General features: G+C 42.6%; 1 protein-coding gene across 8 annotated transcripts in view; it reads right to left on the reverse strand.

The window, feature by feature from the left end:
* Nucleotides 1–22841, reverse strand: part of MAP7D2 (MAP7 domain containing 2) — a 144611-nt gene that overhangs the window by 9581 nt on the left and 112189 nt on the right. For all 8 annotated transcript variants that reach the window (XM_039531905.1, XM_039531881.1, XM_039531876.1 and 5 more), the window contains 5 exons: nucleotides 12771–13006; nucleotides 11604–11730; nucleotides 9058–9262; nucleotides 8495–8599; nucleotides 6669–6722 (listed from right to left, as the gene is read on the reverse strand). In XM_039531905.1, coding sequence (XP_039387839.1) covers nucleotides 6669–6722; nucleotides 8495–8599; nucleotides 9058–9262; nucleotides 11604–11730; nucleotides 12771–13006 — 727 coding nt within the window. The remainder of the gene's footprint in view (nucleotides 1–6668; nucleotides 6723–8494; nucleotides 8600–9057; nucleotides 9263–11603; nucleotides 11731–12770; nucleotides 13007–22841) is intronic.

Consider the following 22841-nt stretch of genomic DNA (forward strand, 5'->3'; position numbering starts at 1 on the left):
GTTGTAGCTAGCGTTGCAAGATATTTACGTGCCAGATGTGCTAAAGATTCACATGTCCTTTCATGTTTCAACCATCATTCCAGAGGATCATGCGTCCATGCTGATGATGGGTTCTGCTCATCATCCAATCCAATCATCCAATCCAAAGCAATGCAGACCAATGCATGTTTATTTTCATCATGTGAGTAAGATGCCACCAGCAGAAGGTTGATTTTCTTTTTTGGTGGTTCAGGTTTTGTAGTTTCTGCATCGGAGTGTTGCTCTTTTAAGACTTCTGAAAGCATGCTCCACAGCTCATCCCTCTCAGATTTTGGAAGGCACTTCAGACTCTTAAACCTTGGGTCAAGTGCTGTAGCTATCCTTAAAAATCTCTATGGATTTCTCTGGTACCTTCCCTGTGTTTTGTCATATCTGCAGTGAAAGTGTTCTTAAAATGAACAACATGCTGGGTCATCATCCAAGACTGCTATAACATGAAATATATGACAGAATGCAGGTATATGACAAATACCTTTGTGACACAGAGGCCCACTGGTGGTTCACTACTCTGTGTCAGCAACTCGTCAGGCCTGACATACTCACTACACTTCATACACTGTTGTCATGACATATACCCAAAAAGTGGCATGTAATAGATCATTTGAAAACTAGTCACTGGTAACTCATTAATATTCTTGCATGATGTATGCATGGAGTGTGCAGGGCCACCCAGAGGATTCAGGGGGCCTGGGGCAAAGCAATTTCAGGGGCCCCTTCCATAAAAAAAATTGCAATACTATACAATACTATATTCTCGTGGGGGCCCCTGCGGGGCCCAGGGCAAATTGCCCCACTTGCTCCCCCACCACAGGCGGCCCTGGGAAAAATAAACCTTCCGCATCTCGGCACAAACCCAGTTTTGAGAAAACTTCTTTACAAGGTATCACTGGTTCTCAGCATCAGCTACAGAGCAGGAACAGGAGACATACAATTCTCTCCCAAGGAGTTTAGTCACTAATTTAATTAATGCATTTTTTTTTAACGAGCATCATCAGCATGGAAGCATGTCCTCTGGAATGGTGGACAAAGCATGAAGGGGCATACAAGCTACAAAAGTGCCACACAAATGTTTGTTCTCACTTTCTGGTGACATTGCAAATAAGAAGTGGGCAGCACTATCTTCCATAGATGTAAACAAACTTGTTTCTCTTAGCAATTCGCTGACCAAGAAGCAGGCCTAAGTGGACTTGTAGGCTCTAAAGTTTTACATTGTTTTTTTTTTTTATTGCAGTTATGTAGCTAAAAAAAAATCTACATGTGTAAGTTGCACTTTCACGATAAAAAGATTGCACTATGGTACTTGTAGTAGGTGAAGTGAAAAATACTATTTCTTTTATCATTTTTACAGTGCAAATATTTGTAAGAAAAATAATATAAAGTGAGCACTGTATATTTTGCATCCTTTGTTGTAACTGAAATCAATATATTTGAAAATGCAGAAAAACATCCAAAATATTTAATAAATTTCAGTTGGTATTCTATTGTTTAACAGTGCAATTATAACGGCAATTAATCACAATTAATTTGTTAATCACTATTAATTTTTTGAGTTAATCACATGGGTTAACTGTGATTAATCGACAGCCCTAATAAATACCTTTGTGACACAGAGGCCCACTGGTGGTTCACTACTCTGTGTCAGCAACTCGTCAGGCCTGACATACTCACTACACTTCATACACTGTTGTCATGACATATACCCAAAAAGTGGCATGTAATAGATCATTTGAAAACTAGTCACTGGTAACTCATTAATATTCTTGCATGATGTATGCATGGAGTGTGCAGGGCCACCCAGAGGATTCAGGGGGCCTGGGGCAAAGCAATTTCAGGGGCCCCTTCCATAAAAAAAATTGCAATACTATACAATACTATATTCTCGTGGGGGCCCCTGCGGGGCCCAGGGCAAATTGCCCCACTTGCTCCCCCACCACAGGCGACCCTGGGAAAAATAAACCTTCCGCATCTCGGCACAAACCCAGTTTTGAGAAAACTTCTTGACAAGGTATCACTGGTTCTCAGCATCAGCTAGTGCTAAAAGGCACTAAAGCACATTAAAAGGGTTGGACAAATATTTTCCGTCAAAACTTTTTTTGGATCGAAATCTAGGGGTTTTTAAAAAGCAGAAAAAAAATCATGAACGTCTGCTTTCCTTCAAAATTTGTTGTGTTTTTTTTAATTGAAAAGCTGAAATTAGTCTGCCAAAACCTGAATATGGTTTGGGGTTTCAGAAGTGTGTGGCCAAATATTTGCTGCTTGCTGTGTTTGATTGTTTAAAGAAACAAGAAAAAAATTCCGCTTAAAAAATCCAAAACTTTTGAACCACCTCAGCTTGTGACCAAATGCCTGAGCCCATCCAGTCAGAGATTTTTCCAGGTTTCTGATACTCTGCTGGCTTCCTTGACTCATATCTGTCTCCATAACTTTGGGCTCATTTAGCTTAGAACATAAGAATGGCCATACTGGGTCAGACCAAAGGTCCATCCAGCCCAGAATCCTGTCTACTGACAGTGGCCAATGCCAAGTGCCCCAGAGGGAGTGAACCTAACAGGTAATGATCAAGTGATCTCTCTCCTGCCATCCATCTCCACCCTCTGACAAACAGAGGCTAGGGACACCATTCCTTACCCATCCTGGCTAATAGTCATTAATTGACTTAACCTCCATGCATTTATCTGTTTCCTAGAGACTGGCTCCATGGGGTCCCTCACAAACTGGAGATGGTTACTGTGGGTTTGTCTTTAGTATAGCTCAGGGGTCGGCAACCTTTCAGAAGTGGTGTGCCAAGTCTTAATTTATTCACTCTAATTTAAGGTTCCGCATGCCAGTAATACATTTTAAAGTTTTTAGAAGGTCTCTTTCTATATGTCTATAATATATAACTAAACTATTATTGTATGTAAAGTAAATAAGGTTTTTAAAATGTTTAAGAAGCTTCATTTAAAATTAAATTAAAATGCAGAGCCCCCCGGACCAGTGGCCAGGACCCGGGCAGTGTGAGTGCCACTGAAAATCAGCTTGCGTGCCACCTTTGGCATGTGTGCCATAGGTTACCTACCCCTGGTATAGCTTATGTACATACTTCACAAACTGAGCATTTGAGCTTGTTCCAGAATCTGGGATGAGCCTATGTTGTGAAAATTGAAATGCTCAAAATAGCACATGCATGTGAATGGACACAGGGTGCTAAAATTAAATTAACCTAGGGATTCTCAAAAGGGGGTCGGGACCTGTCAGGGGGTCACGAGGTTATTACTGGGGGTCATGAGCTGTCAGCCTCCACCTCAAACCCCGCTTTGCCTCCAGCATTTATAATAGTGTTAAATATAAAAAAAGTGTTTTCAATTTATAAGGGGGGGGGGTCGCACTCAGAGGTTTGCTATGTGAAAGGGGTCACCAGTACAAAAGTTTGAGAACCACTGAATTAACCCCTCTGAAGCCTCAGGGAATGCAGGGGGGGGGGTCTCCCTTAGTAGGGTTGGGAAGGAGGTAGGTGGTGTAGAATATTGCTCTTCTCATTTGATCCTCCCCCAGTGGCTAATTTTAAATGAAGCTACCCTCCCCTGACATGAATCTCCGTATGGCACTGAAATTAAATATAGACTATAACTTGGCATTTGAGAAGTGAAAGGGATGGTGTCCCTAATGGAAAAGCTAACAGCTTGGCTCTTCTGCAAACCTCAAACTGCTGAATGAGCTTTAGGGTAGGGAAGGCTGTGCCTCCCAAACAGCCTGGCCCTGCCCCCTATCCGACCCCCACCCACTTCCTGCCCCCCGACTGCCCGCCCCCTTCAGAATCCCTGACCCATCCTGCTCCTTGTCCCCTCACCGTCCTCCAGAGACCCCATCCCCTAACCACCACCCTGGGACCCCACTCCTGCTCCCTGTCCCCTGACTGCCCCGACCCTATCCACCCCCCCCCCGCTGAGTCCTGACAGATCCCCAGAATGCCCACAATCCAACCCCCCCATTCCCTGTCCCCTGACCACCACCCCAACCTCTGCCCCTCCCTGTCCCCTGAACTGTCTCCAGGACTCCCTGCCACTTATCCAACCCCCCCTGACCCCTTACCCCTGGCTCCCCCCTCACCCGGAGCCTCAGCGCACTGTATCCAGGAGTGTCCCTGAACAGCGGTGCAACAGGGCTCCGGCGGGGCCTGAGCCGCGTGGTAAGGGGGCGGGGCTGCAAACTCAGGCCCCGCTGGAGCTCACTGCCCCGCCCCCTTACCACGTGGCTCTGAGCAGGGAGGAGCTCAGGAGCCCCGCCGGAGCCCCACTGCGCAGCCGTTCAGGGACGCTCCTGGATGCACTGAGGCTCCGGGTGAGGGGGGAGCCGGGGTCAGGCCGGGGCGGGAGCCTCGGCCATTCTCGTGGGGACCCCTGCGGAGCCCGGGGCATGGGGCAAATTGCCCCACTTGCTCCCCCCTCTGGGTGGCCCTGGGAGTGTGTAAAAGAGTTATGGATATGTGCTAGAATTATGTTCTCAAAAATGTGTTTGGCAAGCAATGCATAGGCACTGATTGCTGTAGACAAAAGAATGTGCATTTGTTTGTCTGACCCACCTGGTAATCAGGCAGAGACAATGAAGGCACATTTACATAAAAGATTAAAAAAAGGCACCAACAAAGCATGTGGGGGAGATAGCCCCTGGATGGATCTGAACTTCAAATGGTAAGTAACAGAATCAACTGATTGTACACAATATTACTGTATTAGCAAAGTGTACAGAGGAAGTTGTCTTTTCTGAAAGCTCATGACACCCTGGTAATTAAGATCATTGTGAAATGTATGTATTAACACTCTATTAGAAAATATGGATACTTAAGGACATTATGCTTTAAAGTCTGTAACCAAAAGCAGGAAAAAACAGGTTTCTCCCAGACAGGAGAGAAGTCAGCTATCTATCTGTCTCCAATGACATTAAGCGAGGTGTGACCAAAAATAATGGAAGCTCCATTTACATACGAATCAGCAGGGGGACGGGAAGTCCACAGGAAGAGAAGAACAGCATGACGTAATCCTGGGTCTGGGGACAAAAGAGTGAGTTTGGGAAGATAATAGAAGGCAAGAGGAAGAAGCCATCATGGCATCCATCACTAGGCAGACACAAGGGGCTAGAACTTTTGCAAGATGACAAAGATGGGTCCTTTAACCAAGGGGGTTGAAGTTTCTGGGAACTGAATATAAGTGAGAAACCTGCTTAGGCAAAGATCTGTCACCTAGGAAGACAAGGGAAACCAGCCCCTTGTACTTCCGTGGAAGGTCCTGACAGAGAGAAAGTCAGGCATGGCCGGAAATAAAGATTGGTAAGAAATCTACAACAAACAAAGGCTGTAGATTTTGAGTTAAGTCTTAGCCACTAGAAAGTGTATTTTTACTTTTGTCTGTAACCCTTTCTATCTTTATTCCTTCTACTTGGTATCATTTAACCTACACCCTTTTGTTAATACACATGTTTTATTTTTACAAAAAAACCCCAACAACTCAGTGGTATGTTTGAAGGGAAGGGTGTATTTACCCAAATTAAGATAAAAAGCACTAATTTGCTTTTGTCACTTTGAAGGAGCGAATGAACTAAATTATTTCTCTGAGTGTTCCAGGAGACGGCAGGACACTTCAGGGCAGACAGTTTTGGAGAAATTGGGGTCTGGGGGTGTGTTGGGGTCACTTGGCTAGCAATAACCAAGGCTGCTGGAAACCAGTGTGTGGCTGTGGTGAAACAAGCAGGCAGTTGGAGTCAGAGTTGCTAAACCAGGGCTGCTTACCACAGATAGTCAGGGCATGCTGGCAGGTACACAGGGTCCCTGGGCAGATCGTGGCACAACTCCTTACTGGTGAGGGATTTCACTAAAAAACCTCCCTCCCCAAGGCATCCATGGATTAGTGGCCCACCTGTGCCATTTCCAGTCCTTCCCTGGCTCAAGTGAGGTCCCCCTTCTGCCCCCTCAACCCAAAGGAGGGGACCCTTTAAAGGAGGCACAACCCCCATTTCTTCCCCCTGGCCAGACAAAGCCTCCCCTGATATGCCTAATGTCTGGTAGCTTTTAGAGAAATGTAGAAGGGAGAGAGGATTTTTTTGGGTTTGTCTTTTTAAAGAAAACTAGAGCCTCCTAGGCTAAATAAAGAAACAGCTTCCCTAAAAGAAAATGTTATGAAGTAAAAGTCTGAAGTGAGAGTCAAACACTTTACCTCTGTCCATTGAGTTTTGGTGCATCATCAGGCACCTCTGCTCTGCTGTTAATCCCGCCCCGTGATCAGAATTAACATGGAGGCGCACAAGAGCTCTATGACCGATTAATTCAACATCATCAAAATGTAGGCGGTGCATTGCATGTGACTTTTGCCTAAAGATACCAGTTCTCAGCACTACAGTTATGAACAATATATATGGCTCACCCCCTCCACTGCCTAGGAGAGTAGTACTGACCTCATGGTGCTGCCACAACTATAGTCACTCTTAATTCTTAAAATCTAACAGAAAAATAAGAATAGAGCATTTCTAGTCAAAGCATTTATTCTCCAGGGAGCAATCCTACAGTGTCCCTCCCCCTCCCTGCCACCCACACCCACTGGGGAAATATCCTGGGAGCAGGGTGTGTATGTGTGTGTGGGAGGCACTCTGTTCCATACCTTTACTTCTGGTGTTTCACTCTTTCTTGTTCTCTTCATTATTTCATCTATTCGCTAGAAAGCAATGTAAATCAATCACATCAGAAGGTTACAAGGCAGACATACTATGAATTTGGGATAGAGGGCTCATGGGATTGGTAATGGGCAGCAGGGAAGGTTGATTTAACTCGGGTGTCACAAACTTATCTTTGCCTCTGCCCTCACTAGAAAGGAAGAAGACGGAAGGTACATCTACACTGCAATAAAAGACCCGCAGCATGGCTGTGGCTGGTTGGGTCAGCTGAATTGGATTTACAGGGCTAAAAATGGCAGTGTAGATGTTTGAGCTCAGGCAGGAGCCCAGTGGGGTGGGTCTCAGAGGATGAGCTCCAACCTGCAGCTCAAGCCCTGTGAGCCCAAGTCAATTCATCCAGGTTCTGAGACTTGGTGCCGTGGGTTTTTAATTGCAGTGTAGATGTACCCAGAGAAGAAGAGGGGAAGAGGAGAAGGGAGCTCTCTTTGCAATCACAATTCCAACAAACTGAATTTCTCACCAGGTGCAAATTAGTAGATAAAAAATAAATAAAAAGGTTTGTGATTATGAGCCCCCTGTGCCAACTTCCTGAACAGAAAGTTTGTCAGCTGAACACTAATTGCTCAAGTCACCAACTACTGCATCTTCAGACCACAAAGTCAGCAGCAGTCCTCTAGAATTGCAATCCATTTGCTATTTAAAATTAAACACTTTTATATAGTTGTACCAATTTTGTTTATTGAGGGATGGGCGGAGGGGAATAAAACATGTGAAGTTACTCCTGTTAGAAATGTGTCAGATACAGCTGTAAAATCCTTCTTTTCTGCTTGTTAATTCATCAAATGCATTATGAGTTATATACTTAAAGTAAACTATTTTAGATTTAAAGACATCACTTCTAGTTCTTGTGTTCCAATGTACAAGTGGTTGACCCTACTAAAGTTAAACCCCTCCACCCTCCAAGACTAATAATGTGGAATGAAACTGGAAGAAAACACACAAAAGGGAAGGCTTTTATAACAACTTTCCAGGCATCTCTTAACTAAGCTAAAGACAAAGATTTCTACAAATCTGGGGGAAATTCTGTCCCGCCACCTACAGGCATGCAGTGTGACTACGCACTAAGTGGATGCTTTGCAGGGTGCGGGTATGGAGTTACATAGAACCACCAGCCATTTCCCTTCTTGAGGGAAACAACTGCAGTAGTGGCCATAGAGTGGCTCTGCTGTTGCTTCTCCATCCCCTCAGAGTAGGGTGGGAGGAGAATGCTTTTTCCAACTAGATAACATACTATTTTTTTCTGCAGAATACACTTTCTCAATTAAAAACTGCATATTTATTTAAAGTAAACACACCCCTATTATTGTTTTTAATTTTTTGTGTCTTATAAGTTTAAGTGGGAACCATCACTCTGCTTGTATGTTATACCCTCTTCTCCTACTCTTTGTCTTGTCCATTTAAATTGTAAGCTCCTCAGGGCAGGGACAGTTCAATACGGTGTTTGTACAGTGCCTAGAACATGGGGCCACATTCTCAGTGGGACCCTAGGAACCGCCTTAATAATTATGAATTAAAAATAATAATAAAACAACGAATAAGTTTGTTACAAACTCTGAAGTACATGTTTCTCCAGGTTAGAAACTAGCTAATATGGATTAGGTTTACCAAAAAAAAACAAAAAAAAAAAAAACCACCCTTGAACTCTGCCTACTCAACTGAATATTTGTTTTGGATATTTTTGGGCAGGTTTCTGGATTTATGTATTTAAAATAACAAAGGTATTAGTTCTTTTAAATTGGAGATGAACACCTACCTTCTTTCTCTCCAGTCTTTCTTGCTCAATCTGCTGCATGATTTGTTCCCTTTCCAGCCGCATGTGTTCAGCTGCCTCTCGGGCCTTTGCTTCAGCTTCTTCTCTCTAATTAAAATGTGTAAGCTAAGGTAGAGCTGTTATTTATTTTAGACAAATTATCAGATTCTATAAAATCTTGCATAGCCTGCCAGGTATGTATTATTGGCCTAACTCTGTCAGCAAGCATCTTACAAAAGAGAAAGAGTAAGAGTTTTCAATTTCATTAGACTGCATGTCCCATTTTAAAAGGGATCACTGAAGATTACATTTTATCTAGATTACATTTTATCTTCACTGCAGTGTCCCTCTGCTTTCCACTTGATCTAAGAAGCAATGGACTCTAAGTTAAGTGCTCTTCAACAACTTTTCCACACTCGTAGTTTTTTATAACGTTCATAAATAAAGCACACCAAGTTTCCAGTGATTCAACATCTGAAAATCAGGTCCATTGCCTGTAGGCAGATTGTATTTTAGATTTCTGCTCTTTTAACAGGAGTTCTTGCAAGAGATATCTTGTACTATACCTGTTTTTCAAGCTTGGCCTGCAGTTCTTTTTCTTGCTTTTCCTTTAGCATTTTTTCTTCCTCAGCTCTCCTTCTGGCATCCTCTTCTGCTTTTCTCCTAGCCTCTTCCTCTTCACGCCTTCTTTCCTCCTCTCTCTTATGAGCTTCTTCTTCTAGGCGAATTCTTTCTTCTTCTGCCTTTCTTTTCAGCTCCTCTCTCTCTAGCCTTCAAAAACACAGCAGCACATTTAAAAATGCAGCACATGTTGCACTTTGTTTAACACAGAACTCAAAGGCGCACAGAGTGCATGCACTGATGTACAGAATGTATTTTGGCTGCGAATATATGCTTCTGCATACATTTGTATGGAATGGGCTTTGACACAATGGAGGGATTGGCCACAACTCCATAATTCAAGTTGCAACCAGGCTTCCATTCTAAGCTTTATTTTCACCCCATCTAATGTTTTGCAGGAATAACATTTCCCTTTGAACACTGATGTGACTAAAGTGGGACAGAACAAGAAATGTGTTTGTAACTTCAACTACAGTATGTAGAACTAACATTTTTCAAGCTTTGAGTAGTTAAAAAGGACCCTTATTCCCACTTTTGCCTTATGATAATTTCACCTCACTCCAGTCCATCTGAGGAATGAAGTTATTTTTGAACATGCAAATGCCCTCCCTGGGTGAAAATAGTGAGAGACAGTCCCAGAAGGAAGGGAAAGCACATATCTGATAATGCCTCCTTCATAAGCTTGTTAAGCTCTGTGTTTACAAAGCTGTGGGTCTGACAGGTCCCATTTTGGGATCAGGAAAGAATTTTTCCCATTGGGCCAAACTGACTGAGGCCCAGTGGTTCAATCTTTTCACCCTCCTCACAGCATCATGGAGTTAGATTAAAAGAAATAGGGTTTGGAATTTTAATATTAGCAATTTATAGGAACTGGTAGTTTGTCACAATTTGCTGCTGGTGTCCAGTGTGGCAAAAGTCTAAAAGAGCCGGCTTCCTGAAGTAAGAGAAAACTGGGATTTTGCTGGTGGCCCTTGTATCTCTGGGAAAGGGGGAGACCTAAAATCTTTGCAGACCAAACCTTTGGTATCGTCTAATCCCCTCGGGGGGCAGAGGGTGAGATTCAGAAGTGGGCTATGTCGTAGGGGTAGGCTGAGCAGGTTCTCTCCTCAGTTATTGATTACATGATGTGAGACCTGCAACTAAATGTGTGGTATGAGAGAGACCAGGTGGGTGGGACACACATAATGCCCTTCCCCAGTGTTAAGTCAATAAAGTTGTGGCCTGCTGCTTAAACCCACCCCTGTCTCTGTTTTAATTCACTTGTGTGCCCTGCTCAATTCATGAGTGCATGTGTCCAGAAACAATACCTCATGACACAGAGAGTTAAGGGGGTCAAGAGTACAGAAACTCATGTCTATTAGCTCCACAGAGCACGTGGAAGTAAGGGTAAAACTCCTATCTTTTGAATTGCTTAAAGTTTCATACTTAAAAAAAACAACAGCCAAGTTTAGAGCCTCAGCATTTCAAATTTTACACACATAAAGCTTGACACACTTAACAGGAGAGACTGCACACTACTTTGCATCTGTACGCCTAAGACCTTAAGGAGGTCAGGACAGTTGGGAGCTAACCCTTCCATGCAGTGCTAAGCCTCTCATGGTCCTTGGGCTACCTGGCTGTCCATGGAGCTTTCTGTCCCCAGTGCAATTTTAGCCTGGCAGCCTAGGGACCACGGGGTGCTTAACAGCTCAGTAAGGAAGCAGGAGGTAGGAGCAGACTGCATGGTAGTTGATCTGTAAATAAATAAATCAATTCAGGCTAGAATGAGCTGAGAGCACTGCAGTATCTTCATATTCCCTTAGCCACAGGGAAAGCAAGGTGAGGGAAAGGATCTAGTACTGCACTGTGATATGTGACAGTGACTCCTTCTATCAACTGTAAAGGAGCAATGACAAGCTCTGAATTAAATTCCATTCAGTCCTCCAGGGACAGAAAGATAGACACTTTAGATGTGTGGGAGCGCAAAGTGGGGAAAGAGTGAGAAGCCTCCGGCCTTCTACAGGAATAAAAACACACATTTCTATTACACTCGATATAAAAATACTTGAGTAATTAGTTATTTGAGTTAAATTTTTAAAAACATGAGGGTCTAAGCTTAGGCTCCTGAGTAGCTGGCTTGATTTTCAAAAGTTCTGAGCTCCCATAATAAATCTACTCTTAGGGATTCTCTCTATTATTATGTGTTTGTGTAACCCACACACCTCCTGGGTGTGATGTTCTGTGCCATCTTGCGGGGAGGAGGAGAAGAGAGAGAGACTGACTCTGCTCTATAGCCTTAGCTCTGAGACAGCTGGCTTCCAGCTCATTAAGTAGAGGCTCATGCACTAAGCTCCAAGGGTCCCAGGTTCGATCTCGTCCACTGATGACCAGGGTCTGTCAGCATTACATTTGTACAGTACTTTTTTTATAATGGACCACTGACCTTAGATTTCTGGGTGCTAATGACTACCACCACTATTTTCTTTTTGGTTTTTTTAATGACAGCAAGTACCTTTCCTGCTCTTCTCTCTCCTGTCTCTCCTGTTCTTCTTGTTCTTTCTGCAGACGAGCCTGCCGTCTTTTCTCTGCCAGAATTTTTGTAGCTTCTTCTGCATCAGTAGTTCCTGCTGTGAGCTTCCCTGGTGGAGCATTGTGATTAGAATATTAGTCAGGAAATGAAAAAAGGAAGCACAGCACATACATATATATACTTTGTAACATGTATTCAATAAGCACGTTATCTTTTCACAGTAGCCTACTGTTTCCCATCCCCCTTATCCACCTCACCAGTACTTTTTTACATCCCTCATGCACTGGAAACTTCTTAGGGCAGGGTCTTTATTTTGTGTCTGTCTATAAAGTACCAAGCACTTTAAAGCAGCTGACACAGCCATAGAAATAAGATTAATATAAAAATAACGTCATTGTGTGATGAAGTATTTTAGATCACAACTGCTGTAGAGATTTAGCTGCATCTTAAAAGAAAGAAGTAGACAATATTTTCAAGTGGCATCTACTGTCTAGCTAAATGGACCCTGATCCTGCTCAGACAGAGCCCAGCACTTCAGGAAAGTACCAGACAGAATAACCTTAAGTTCTGAAAACTCGGCTTAAGTGTAAGGAGTATTCAAGGAGCTCATTTTTCTAAGGACTGTTGACTTCAAATGATTAGTACAGCTAAAGCTGAAGCACCTTGTTAGAATGAAAAACAAAAATGGAAAAAATAAGGGGTTTTTAACTGATCATTTTGATACAAAGAGGATAGCAAAGAAAAAAAAGTTTTAATCCAAAACTGGCAAGATTTAAAAAAAAGAAGCCTATGCCTAGGCTCCTAAGTCCACAGTTAGGCATCTAAATAAGTGACTTGATTTTCAAAACCATGCATCCTTCTGCTTCCATTGATGAAAATGACTAACTTCAGAACTTCAGGCTCTTATTTTTGAAAACCTTGGTCCATGAGATGCATTGATGGGAATCCTCAGTTTGGCTACCTCATGTTGCATTTTTTTAATTAAGAATTTATCCACATCACCACAATGGAAATTATATAACTAGTGATTTCAATAGATACTGCAAACTTCAGATTTACAAGTAGCTTTAGGAAAAGAAAGAAATGCCCTTGTTTAAAAGCATTGTGTACCTGCAGCGGCTTTAGATATATCCTTGCCGCAAAACTCACCTTCACTGCTTTCAGTCTTTCCTGCAGAAGGCACATGTTTCTCAGCAACTGCTTGGCCCACAATCTCCTCAGTGGAAGATAGCTGGGGTTTGGGGCTAGTGGTGTTCTCTTTCTCCTTGTCTGCTTTCTTTTTAGGAGTCTCCTGGCTGAGATTAGAGGTGACACGGTGCTTCACAGGAGATGCAGGATATTGTTTAACATTTTTAGGAGACTGTGGATACGTCTTTGTAACTGTCCTGGGGTTGGGGTCGGGGGGTGGAAGAGAGGGAGAGAAAAGTCACACACACCATAAATTGTATGTGATTTAGTATGAAGTTCTATCTTAACAGATATTTGCTACTCCTTTCTTGTAGGTTTTGACACAGTATCTCAGACTATCAAAGAAATGAAATGCTAGTGATAGGGAGAGTGTGTTTATATATCTAGAAGAGTATTAACTTACTGGCTTGAATTTATTATATATACATATGTACATCCCCCACCCCACCCACATCACTACCCTTTAGGAGATGGAATGTCAGACCTGGGTTGTGTGGTTATCAGCTCCTCTACTGGCTGAACCAGTGGAGCTCCTTGTTTAAATCATGTAGCAGAGGCCTGTGTTTAAGCGAAATGCATTATTTTGTTTTTATCCATCCATCCCATTATTAAGTCAGCTGTTGCCATAGCATTTAAGTGCTGATGCCACTTGTATGACGTTAAGACAACTACTATGTCTGTATGTCAACTTCCATGGTATAGACAGGGAAGCGGTGTACTTATGGAGCTTTGCCCCTAAGGCAGTACCGGATTTACCTTGGCGCCATTTACCATGGGGCCCATGGTCCAAAGGGGCCCCGGCCTGGCCCGACCGCTCTTCTCCCCCCCACCCCCGCGGGGGCAGAAGCTTGATGCTGCCGGCTCCTAGGGCTCCTGCTGAAGCAGGGCAGGCTCTGCCGGCAGCCAAGCTCCTTCCCCGCCTCTTTCCCCAGCTTGCTACCCCTCTCCCTGCCGCCGATTAGCTGTTTGCTGGCAGGGGACAGTCCCGATATTTGGGGTTTTTTCTTATATAGGCACCTATTACCCCCCACCCCGTCCCGATTTTTCACACTTGCTGTCTGGTCACCCTAGCTGGAAGAGAACCTGTCCTGCTGCTGCGGGAGGAGGGGCAGCTCAGTGCAGAGAGAGATGAAAAGAATGGGCTAGAACCAGGTAGGTACCTGCTATGTGTGGGCGGGGGATCCTGTTTACCCCCTCCCCAACCCTGCTATACTTGCAGTTTACCCCTGACCCCTCCCTTGCTCCAGGGACCAACTCTAGCTCCTGCCCCACTGTGCTTTTGCCCCCAACCCCTTTTACAATCATTCCCCAGAGGGGCCCACAAATACATTTGGCGCCGGGCCCACAAGAAGTTAATCCGGCCCTGCCCATAGGCTGAAGTAATGGAATCCTTCCTTTGCTACAAATACACTGGAACCGCTCAAACACAGAGGTACTAGAGGACTCTCTGTGAGTATTCAAGTTTGCTTGCAGAAAGTTCTGATTTACAGGGCTAAGAACACACCTAGTACACAGTAGGAAAGTCACATAGTGTCATGCCCTAGCCAAAATACTGACTTTTCCTCAATTGCAATTTCATATCAAATCTGGGTATTTGCCCATATATAACCTGAGTGCACATAATGGTCCATCTTAGTGTTTACAAAGCCAGAAAACAATAATTTTCCAGAAAATTCAAGAGCAAAGTTTTGGCTAAATTATATGCGCTAATATGATTAGATGTCTGCCTCAACACCCATTGTATCTTTTCAATAGTATCTTATTTTTTGAAAAAATAACTGTACATTAAGGTAAAGCAAGACCACTTATTGCATGTCTAAAGATTTACATGGAGTAGACCAGGTTTGATCCAGATCACTCATTAAGTGCTTTGATCAGCATCATACCTATGATAAACTGGACACTGAAAACTCAGGTATTCAAACTTTTTTTGTTGCACTGTGTAAGCAGTAGCAATGGTGCTGATAAAGTATTTTGGGTAAGCGCATGCTGTAGATCCATAGATAGCTTATCATCATAACACTCTGTCCAAGGTGTGCTTTTTATGCTATGTCCTTAAAATATGCACATATTAAAGAACAGAGATTAACAGAGGAAACAGAAATGGGTAAGAGGAAACTATTTGTTATTTATATAGCTTCAATACTTTAAATACTTGTAAAGTTGACAAAAATTCCTGTCAAGTATCAGAGGGGTAGCCGTGTAGTCTGGATCTGTAAAAGCAACAAAGAATCCTGTGGCACCTTATAGACTAACAGACGTTTTGCAGCATGAGCTTTCGTGGGTGAATACCCACTTCTTCGGATGCAAAATTCCTGTGCAATTTTCTGCCTTAGAATACTGACGCAAATGGTTTATCTTTAAAAAATATGAATTACATTAACTCCATATTAAAAATATTAAAAATATCTATATTAAGAGAGCATTTTATATATATTTGCATTTTATATATAAATACATAAAATTTGATTATGTAATTAAAATTTTATCATAATTGCATAGCCTCAAGGGTTCAAAGTTAAGATTATATATATATAATCTTAACTTTGAACCCTTGAGGCTATGCAATTATGATAAAATTTTAATTACATAATCAAATTTTTCACATAACGTAATATAATATACAATTTTCTGTACCATAGTATAATGTTTTCTATAACCTTAGAAACCTCAGGGCGCTACCACACATAGCAAATTTCAACGAGTTATGAATGACTGAAAATAAATGGGTTAAATGGAAACCTTTATGCAAATGTATCTGCAGCTTGAGGTGACCGGCAGACACTACTATAAGAATAGGATCTTGAACTGCACTAGCCAAGATAGAAGGTTTTAGGGGTTATCATCTTCATGTTTCAGGTCATAAACTGATCACCAGGAAAAGTTTCTTTCCCTCACATTGTTTTGCACAATTAGTTGCGTTATTGTCATTTTGAACAGGCCACTCTCAGACCCAAATTAGCTAGTCTGGAGCTGTGCGATCCAGGGAAGGAGAGGAGCTGCAGGGAGACTGGACAGCAGTGCTGAGGCAATACAGCAGTGTGGAGACAAAAAGCCATTATGCCAATGCCCCAGGGGTGTCTCAGATTCCCCAAGATCCATGCATTTGGGGATGGACAGCCCTGAGCCCCCAAAGAAAGGCTCAGAAGGAAACTGTTCTCACTGAGTTTCTATTCCCCTGTATGGATTACTCATACTTAAGGGAATACTGGACCCTCAGAATACAAGAGTTGTTTTTCTTTTTGAGAGAGAGAGAGGCAGGCAACATTGATACGTGGAAATAACTTGCTTAACTAGTTAAAGCTCTGGGAAGATCAGTACAATGCAGTTTCGGAATACCACGCCTACCCCTCCTATACAAATTACAGTCCAGATTTTGCATCATCATCTTGAACATAGCAAAGAATTCAACAGACATCACTAGGTTAGACTAACTTTTCAATATGAGGAGGGACAGATTTCTCTATCTTCTCAACTAGCCCGTTAGTATATAGGAAAAATTTTCTGCTGGTCAAAGCATGGCATCTCCTCTAGTCTGTCTGTAGAAACATGTCTGGGGAAGGATGGAGTAAGAAAGAGAATCTAGAAGAGACTTATTGGCCCCTCCTCTCCTACAAACTCATGGAGTCAGAAGGCCGAAGGCATGGGGAGGATTCTCCGGGGATCAGAGGAAATGGGAAGCCTGTGCAGACAGTGCCTCCTCGTGCACATCCACTGCTAGGATCTGTGGGCACAGTCTCCTGTTCTTGGAACAGGTGAGCATGGGAGCATTAGCTTGTGCTTTTCTACTTCTCAATTCTGTTCCCTCTCAAGTCTCTTAGTTTAATTAGTCAAGGAAGGATTGTCTTATTGAAAGACTTGGCAAGTTGATAGAAAGTTACAAAGAGCAAAGTCCTTTTTTGTAACCTTTGCTTTACTTTAGAAGTAAACTATCAAACATCTTTGAAGACTCTACTTATTATCTAATGAAGAGAAATAAACACTCCATATAAATTTTTGCCTGACTCAACCTTTAAGGTTCTCCTGATCAACTCCATAAATACAAAGTAAATTTGAAATTAGGCAATTTTACCTTCAAGACTCTCTGTTGGATTACTATTGTATATTTACAATTACTATATTTAGAAAATGCATCCAGAAATAGGTGAGGAATTTACAGTTAACCCTAAGTGAACCCCACCATAAGAAGCAGCAATTAAAAGATATGCACGTTGCCATCTCTCCTTCCGACCTATCCTACCGAGCCATTCATTTGACAAACAAAGGAAATGTGCACAAGAACTTGGCATTGCAGAATGGTGTGCAGGGCTATGCAGTCTTGCAAAATCTGCAATCTACTACATACAAACAGAATGAAATGACAAAGTTTCTAAGTACTATGGTTCTGTTCATACAAATTTGCATTTAAAACCCTGGGCCCAAATTTTTGCATGCAAAACCAGAACCTACCCAATTTTTTATGAACAAATTTGTCTTTTGCACGCACAAGTGACTGCACACACATTGAAGTCTCTTTGAAAATTTATTTCTCAGTGAGTAATTATATATGAATGCAATTGGACTTCCCCTCCCAGACTCTTCCTTTTCCACTGTAAATAATTGTACTATTTTCGCCACACTCTCCAGTATTGCAATCTTGGTGTCATGCGACTCCAATCTCTTCCCCCTCCACATATTGCCTGATAATTAATCCTGCAGTTTGATTTATAATACCTATAAAATAATGATTTTAATACCTATAAAATGCTCCTCTTCATTCTAATTGAAAAGGCTGTTAAGTAAACTAAGTACTCCTTTAGCAGTGACAAAAGAAAGCCAAGCATAGACAAGGTCATCTACCACTTTGACTACTACAACCTCCCCTTCATGGCATTCTGCTCCAGCCTATCCAAACGCTGAAAAAGTCATGGGTTCTGCTACTTTAGCAGTGTCATGTGCCTTTTGGAATTCCTGCACTGGCTTTCCTTCAGCTTCCCTTCCACCTCCTAACTTCTTTATGGTGCTGTATAACCCTACTCCTGCCTATCATTTGAATCTCTTCTTCAAACACAGCTTCTGTGAGATGTTTCAGAATAGCACACAACAGGAATTCAATTGTTCTAAGGCAGTGGTTCCCAAACTGGGGTTCGTGAATCCCTGGGGGTTCATGAAATGTTACAGGGGGTTCTCAGGAAAAAATTCCCTAATGGCGGACAGAACTGTCTATAGAGACCCCGGGCAGCACGGGCCAGCAGCCTGGAGCTTTGGGGACTTCGAAGAGCTAAGCAGATCAAAGCAAGCATATCTATCACACTGAGGAGATTTAAACTTCAAGACTCCTTTTACGAAATAGAAAGGGAGATGGATGTGTTTTGCTGCTTTTAAAAGTAAATCGTCTGCTACTGGTTTTTTTAAATTATTATGAAGAACAAGTTTAAGCTTTGTTGTAACGTGCATTGTTTGCTTGGACTGCTCAAGACCTGAAAGCTTGTGTAGGAGGAACTCTTTGAGTTGGTTTCTTAAATACCTTCATGCTGTTTCACATCAGATACTCCTTGATGAAACATAGGAGCCAGAGGTGCCAGTATGGGGGGGCGATGAGGGTCACGTGCCGCCGCCACGTCAGTGCGCCTCCCCGTGGGTCCCTGCCCTTTTTTTTCTGGTGGCCCCCGTAGGCTCCCCACTTTTCTGGCAGTGCCCCCCCAGACCCTGGGGTGCATGGGGGCTTTGCCCCCGCACCTCTTTTTTCTATTAGCACCTCTGATAGGAGTCTTGTCTTATAACAGGCTTAATCAAAAGTGATACAAGCTACAGAAGTGACATCCTGGAAGAGTGTTGCCCTTTTCATAACGTAATAAAAATACTGTAATGATAAATAATAATTAATAAATAGTGTGTAATAAGCATGTCATAAAAACAAATTTTATATGTCCAAGATCAATGCTTTTAATTTATGCTGAGGCAAGGGAGAAAATCCATGGAAATATTCATTTTTAGGAGGGGGTTCACGAGACTTGACATTTTAGTGAAAGGGGTTCGCGAGTTGTTAAAGTTTGGGAACCACTGTTCTAAGGGTATGTCTACAATAGGAAAATAATTCACATTTAGTAACATGTGAGCTAACTTTTTTTAAACCTGAACTTTGCACCTAGCATAGACATAGTTTAAAAATGTGTCAGCTGATCATGGTTGACCCTAGTGAGGAGCCCATGCTCGACCACAACCAGCTAACACACTTTTAAACTGTGTTTATACTAGGTGCAAAGTCCTTGTTTAAAACCAGGTTATCTAACGTTTTCAGACATGACCTATTTTCTCAGGGTAACATTTACAAAGTCTCCAATGAGAAACTGCAGAATTGGAATTAATTTGCAAACTAGACACCATTAAATTAGGCTTGAATAAAGACTGGGAGTGGATGGGTCATTACACAAAGTAAAACTGTTTTCCTATGCTAATTTTTCCCCCCTACTGTTACTCACACCTTCTTGTCAACGGTTGGAAATGGGCCATCCTGATTATCACTACAAAAGGTTTTTTTTTCTTCTGCTGATAATAGCTCACCTTAATTAATTACCCGTGTTACAGTTGGTATGGCAACACTCATTTTTTCATGTTTTCTGTGTATATATATTTTCCTACTGTATCTTCCACTGCATGCATCCGATGAAGTGGGTTTTAGCCCACGAAAGCTTATGTTCAAATACATTTGTTAGTCTCTAAGGTGCCACAAGTACTCCTCATTCTTTTTACGTAATCTAGGTATTGTGACAGACCCAGATCAGTGGGGTACAGGAGTCTGGTAGAGGGCAAATATACTGGTCACTGGATGAGTAGTTTTCTGTTCCCTGAGTGACCAGAGCAGAGGCTGCACTAGAGTAATCAGGAACCTGCTAGAACCAATTAAGGCAGACAGGCTGATTAGATCACCTGCAGCCAATCAAGGAAGGCTAATCATGGAACCTGGGTTTAAAAAGGAGTTCACTTCAGTTTGTGGGGGGGGGGGGGGGGAGGAGCTGGGAGCAAGAGGCGCAAGGAGCTGAGAATGAGAGGGTGTGCTGCTGGAGGACTAAGGAGTACCAGGAGGAAGGTCCTGTGATGAGGATAAAGAAGGTGTTTGGAGGAGGCCATGGGGAAGTAGCCCAGGGAGTTGTAGCTGTCATGCAGCTGTTACAGGAGGCACTATAGACAGCTGAAATCCACAGGGCCATGGGCTGGAACCCGGAGTAGAGGGCGGGCCCGGGTTCCCCCCAAACCTCCCAACTCCTGATCAGACACAGGAGGCGTTGACCCAGACTGTGGGTTCCACCAGAGGGGAAGATCACTGAGGTGTGCAAATCTGCCAATAAGCGCAGGACCCACCAAGGTAGCGGAGGAACTTTATAACAGTATCCAAGTTCTATTTTCAGTAGTGATGTAGGAACTTCGGAGCCTAATTTTCATGGAAAGTCATTTTTCAAAATGGGACTTAGGTTTCTTTAAAAGATATGCCCCTATTCTAGACAGGGCTGGTGTGGGGGGAAATTGTGTATCCAAACAACTTCTTTCACAGTCCACTCTCCAAGCAGAGTCTACTGACAGAACTTTCCCTTTTTGTTCTTTGCTGTGTCTCTGCACTCCCCTTCTATCTGTGTGTGTCCAAATTTCATTTCAGTTAGAATGTAAACTACTTGGAGAAATGACCTTGTTTTAGTCACATGTAAAATATCATGCACACCTATGGCACAAAATAAATAAAGTATAACAGCTACATAGAGAAACCCTTTTAGCTTTCATATGTATGTGTGCGTGTGTGTTAATGTTCAATGTTAAAGCTAAAACCATCCCTCTATTTTTTATTTAATAAAATAAAATTTGTAAATAAAAACTGATAGCCATGCCTGAGTCTATACTTTTCCTTTGCACAGAGGACATTATTCCCCAGTCAGATTGCATTCACCTTCTACCTCAGTTTCTTGGATCGCCTTTTCCATTTCACAACACATTTCTGGCAAATCTGTTTTAGTTGTTGTGACAGGAGAAGAAACAGTCATATAACTAAGGTTGAGTCATCACTTTTAGCATTACCAAAACAGTAATTATATTCTGATTAAGGGATGACGACAGGTTTATATTAAAGAAGGAACTTAGTAATGAGCAATTAAATCTCTTGATCTACTTTGAGGACTATGACAGAAGAACTGCACAGCCATACTACACTGGAGCCAAAACATGAGTTAAAACGGTAACTTGAGTAATAAATCTCTCTACATTTTATTTTGTGGTTGTCTGATGAGAGGAAAAGAGAACAGTGGTTTACTTGTTTTGATATTTGCTAAAAGCCAGAAATAAAACCTATAACTTCACTGTAAAAATGACAATATTGCACAGTGACAGAGGAACAGCTGTTAAACAAAATGTGTATCAGCAATAAGAATCTGTATTCTGAAGTTTTCAAATCCCACATTAGGTGCCAGTCAGAAATATATAAAAAGGAACATTGCTTTGATTCGATGGTTTTCTCTTTGCATTTAAGAACATCATAAATTGACACTTCTAGCATTCCTCTATTCCAAGATGCCAGCAGGGGTCATTATTTGAAGCAAGTTTCTCCTCTTCTTTTTGCTCTTTACTGAAAGGCTGAACCCAAATGTGTAGAGCCCTGAGTGGATACAAAAATTTGTATCCGCATCTGATCTGCAAAAATTGTCTGCGGATCACTGCAGATTTGCAGGGATCTACTAATAGCTTCACAGGTCACTATGCAGGGGTATGCCAAGCATCCACTCCCCAACTGCCCTCCACTTCTCCTGAGAGACCTCCTGCCCTGCCGCCCACGTTGTACCTCCTTCCCCACTCTGGGCGGGAAAGCTACAATCCTGGGCACTCATATGCAGCACCGCCCTCTCGTGGGAGGCTCGGACACCCCTATGCAGCTGCAGTGGCTCTAACGCACGCAGACCAGGCTGGGATAGACAGTGGCAACAACTACTCTCCTCACAAGGCCTGCAGTTGCTGCCCACTAATTTAAAGTACAACCACACCTCTTCCAAAAAGGCATTTCGCTCATTCCCTTCTTGGACAACTCCTCCCACACTGCCACATATTGCAGCTGGCTGCTCTGTGATTCAGAGAGCCAAGCTGGAGCCTGAGGGCTGGGTGACAGCTGCTCCATTCAGGTGAGCGTGTGATGCAGAGTCTTACACAGATACAAAATTTGTATCTGCATCTGAGCCGCGATCCGCAAAAATGCTCTGCGGATACAAACCAGATATCTGTGGATTTGCAGGGCTCTACAAATGTGTGGATAAAAAATAGGACTATTAGAAATATATATAGATATATAGATATATATATATATATATATATATATATATATATATATTATATATATAAAGGAATCGTTGGTGTGGTCCATACACTTTCTTTCCTGATGGTTTGGTGGTGGTAGTGGGTTTTTTTTGGGGGGGAGGGGTTGTGTGAACTAGAAACAGGGAATGCAATCCTAGAAAGAAGATGGAAGCTTAAGGTACTCTATGACTCACAGAATCAGTCTGAGAGAGACAAGAAAATGATACAGAAAAGGATTCTTTATCAATGACAAATAAACCCCAGGAGGAATTGGTAACACAGTAAGTTACCTGAATGTAAATATATGAAGCAGGGATAGCTGTGGAAGAGGCATTCTCCTCCCATCTACAGCATGGAATTTTTCTGATAGACTAATTAACATACTCACCTTTCCTCCCTGCTCTGACAAACCTTCCTTTGGCAGTGTTCTGGGGGCAGCTGGCGGAGAGCCCCTGTCAGCATAACTCTTGCTGTCGCTGTACTGACATGGCACCAGAAGAAGCAGAGCAAGGGCAAACACCAACACAGGGGCACGAGCCCTCCAAAGGTTCTGAGGTTTCACTGGATTTTGTGGGTCAACACCTGCCACTTCTGAGGGGGAAAAGATGACCCCCGTATGGCAGAAGAATGTGTAGGAAACTCCACAGGAGGAGTTCTGAGGATTTTTTTTAGCTGAAGCAAGGACAGGTGAGACATATGTCCTGCTGCACCAGAAGATTCATA

This window comes from Mauremys reevesii, linkage group 1 (genome assembly GCF_016161935.1).
Source record: "Mauremys reevesii isolate NIE-2019 linkage group 1, ASM1616193v1, whole genome shotgun sequence".
Taxonomy (NCBI): Eukaryota; Metazoa; Chordata; order Testudines; family Geoemydidae; genus Mauremys; species Mauremys reevesii.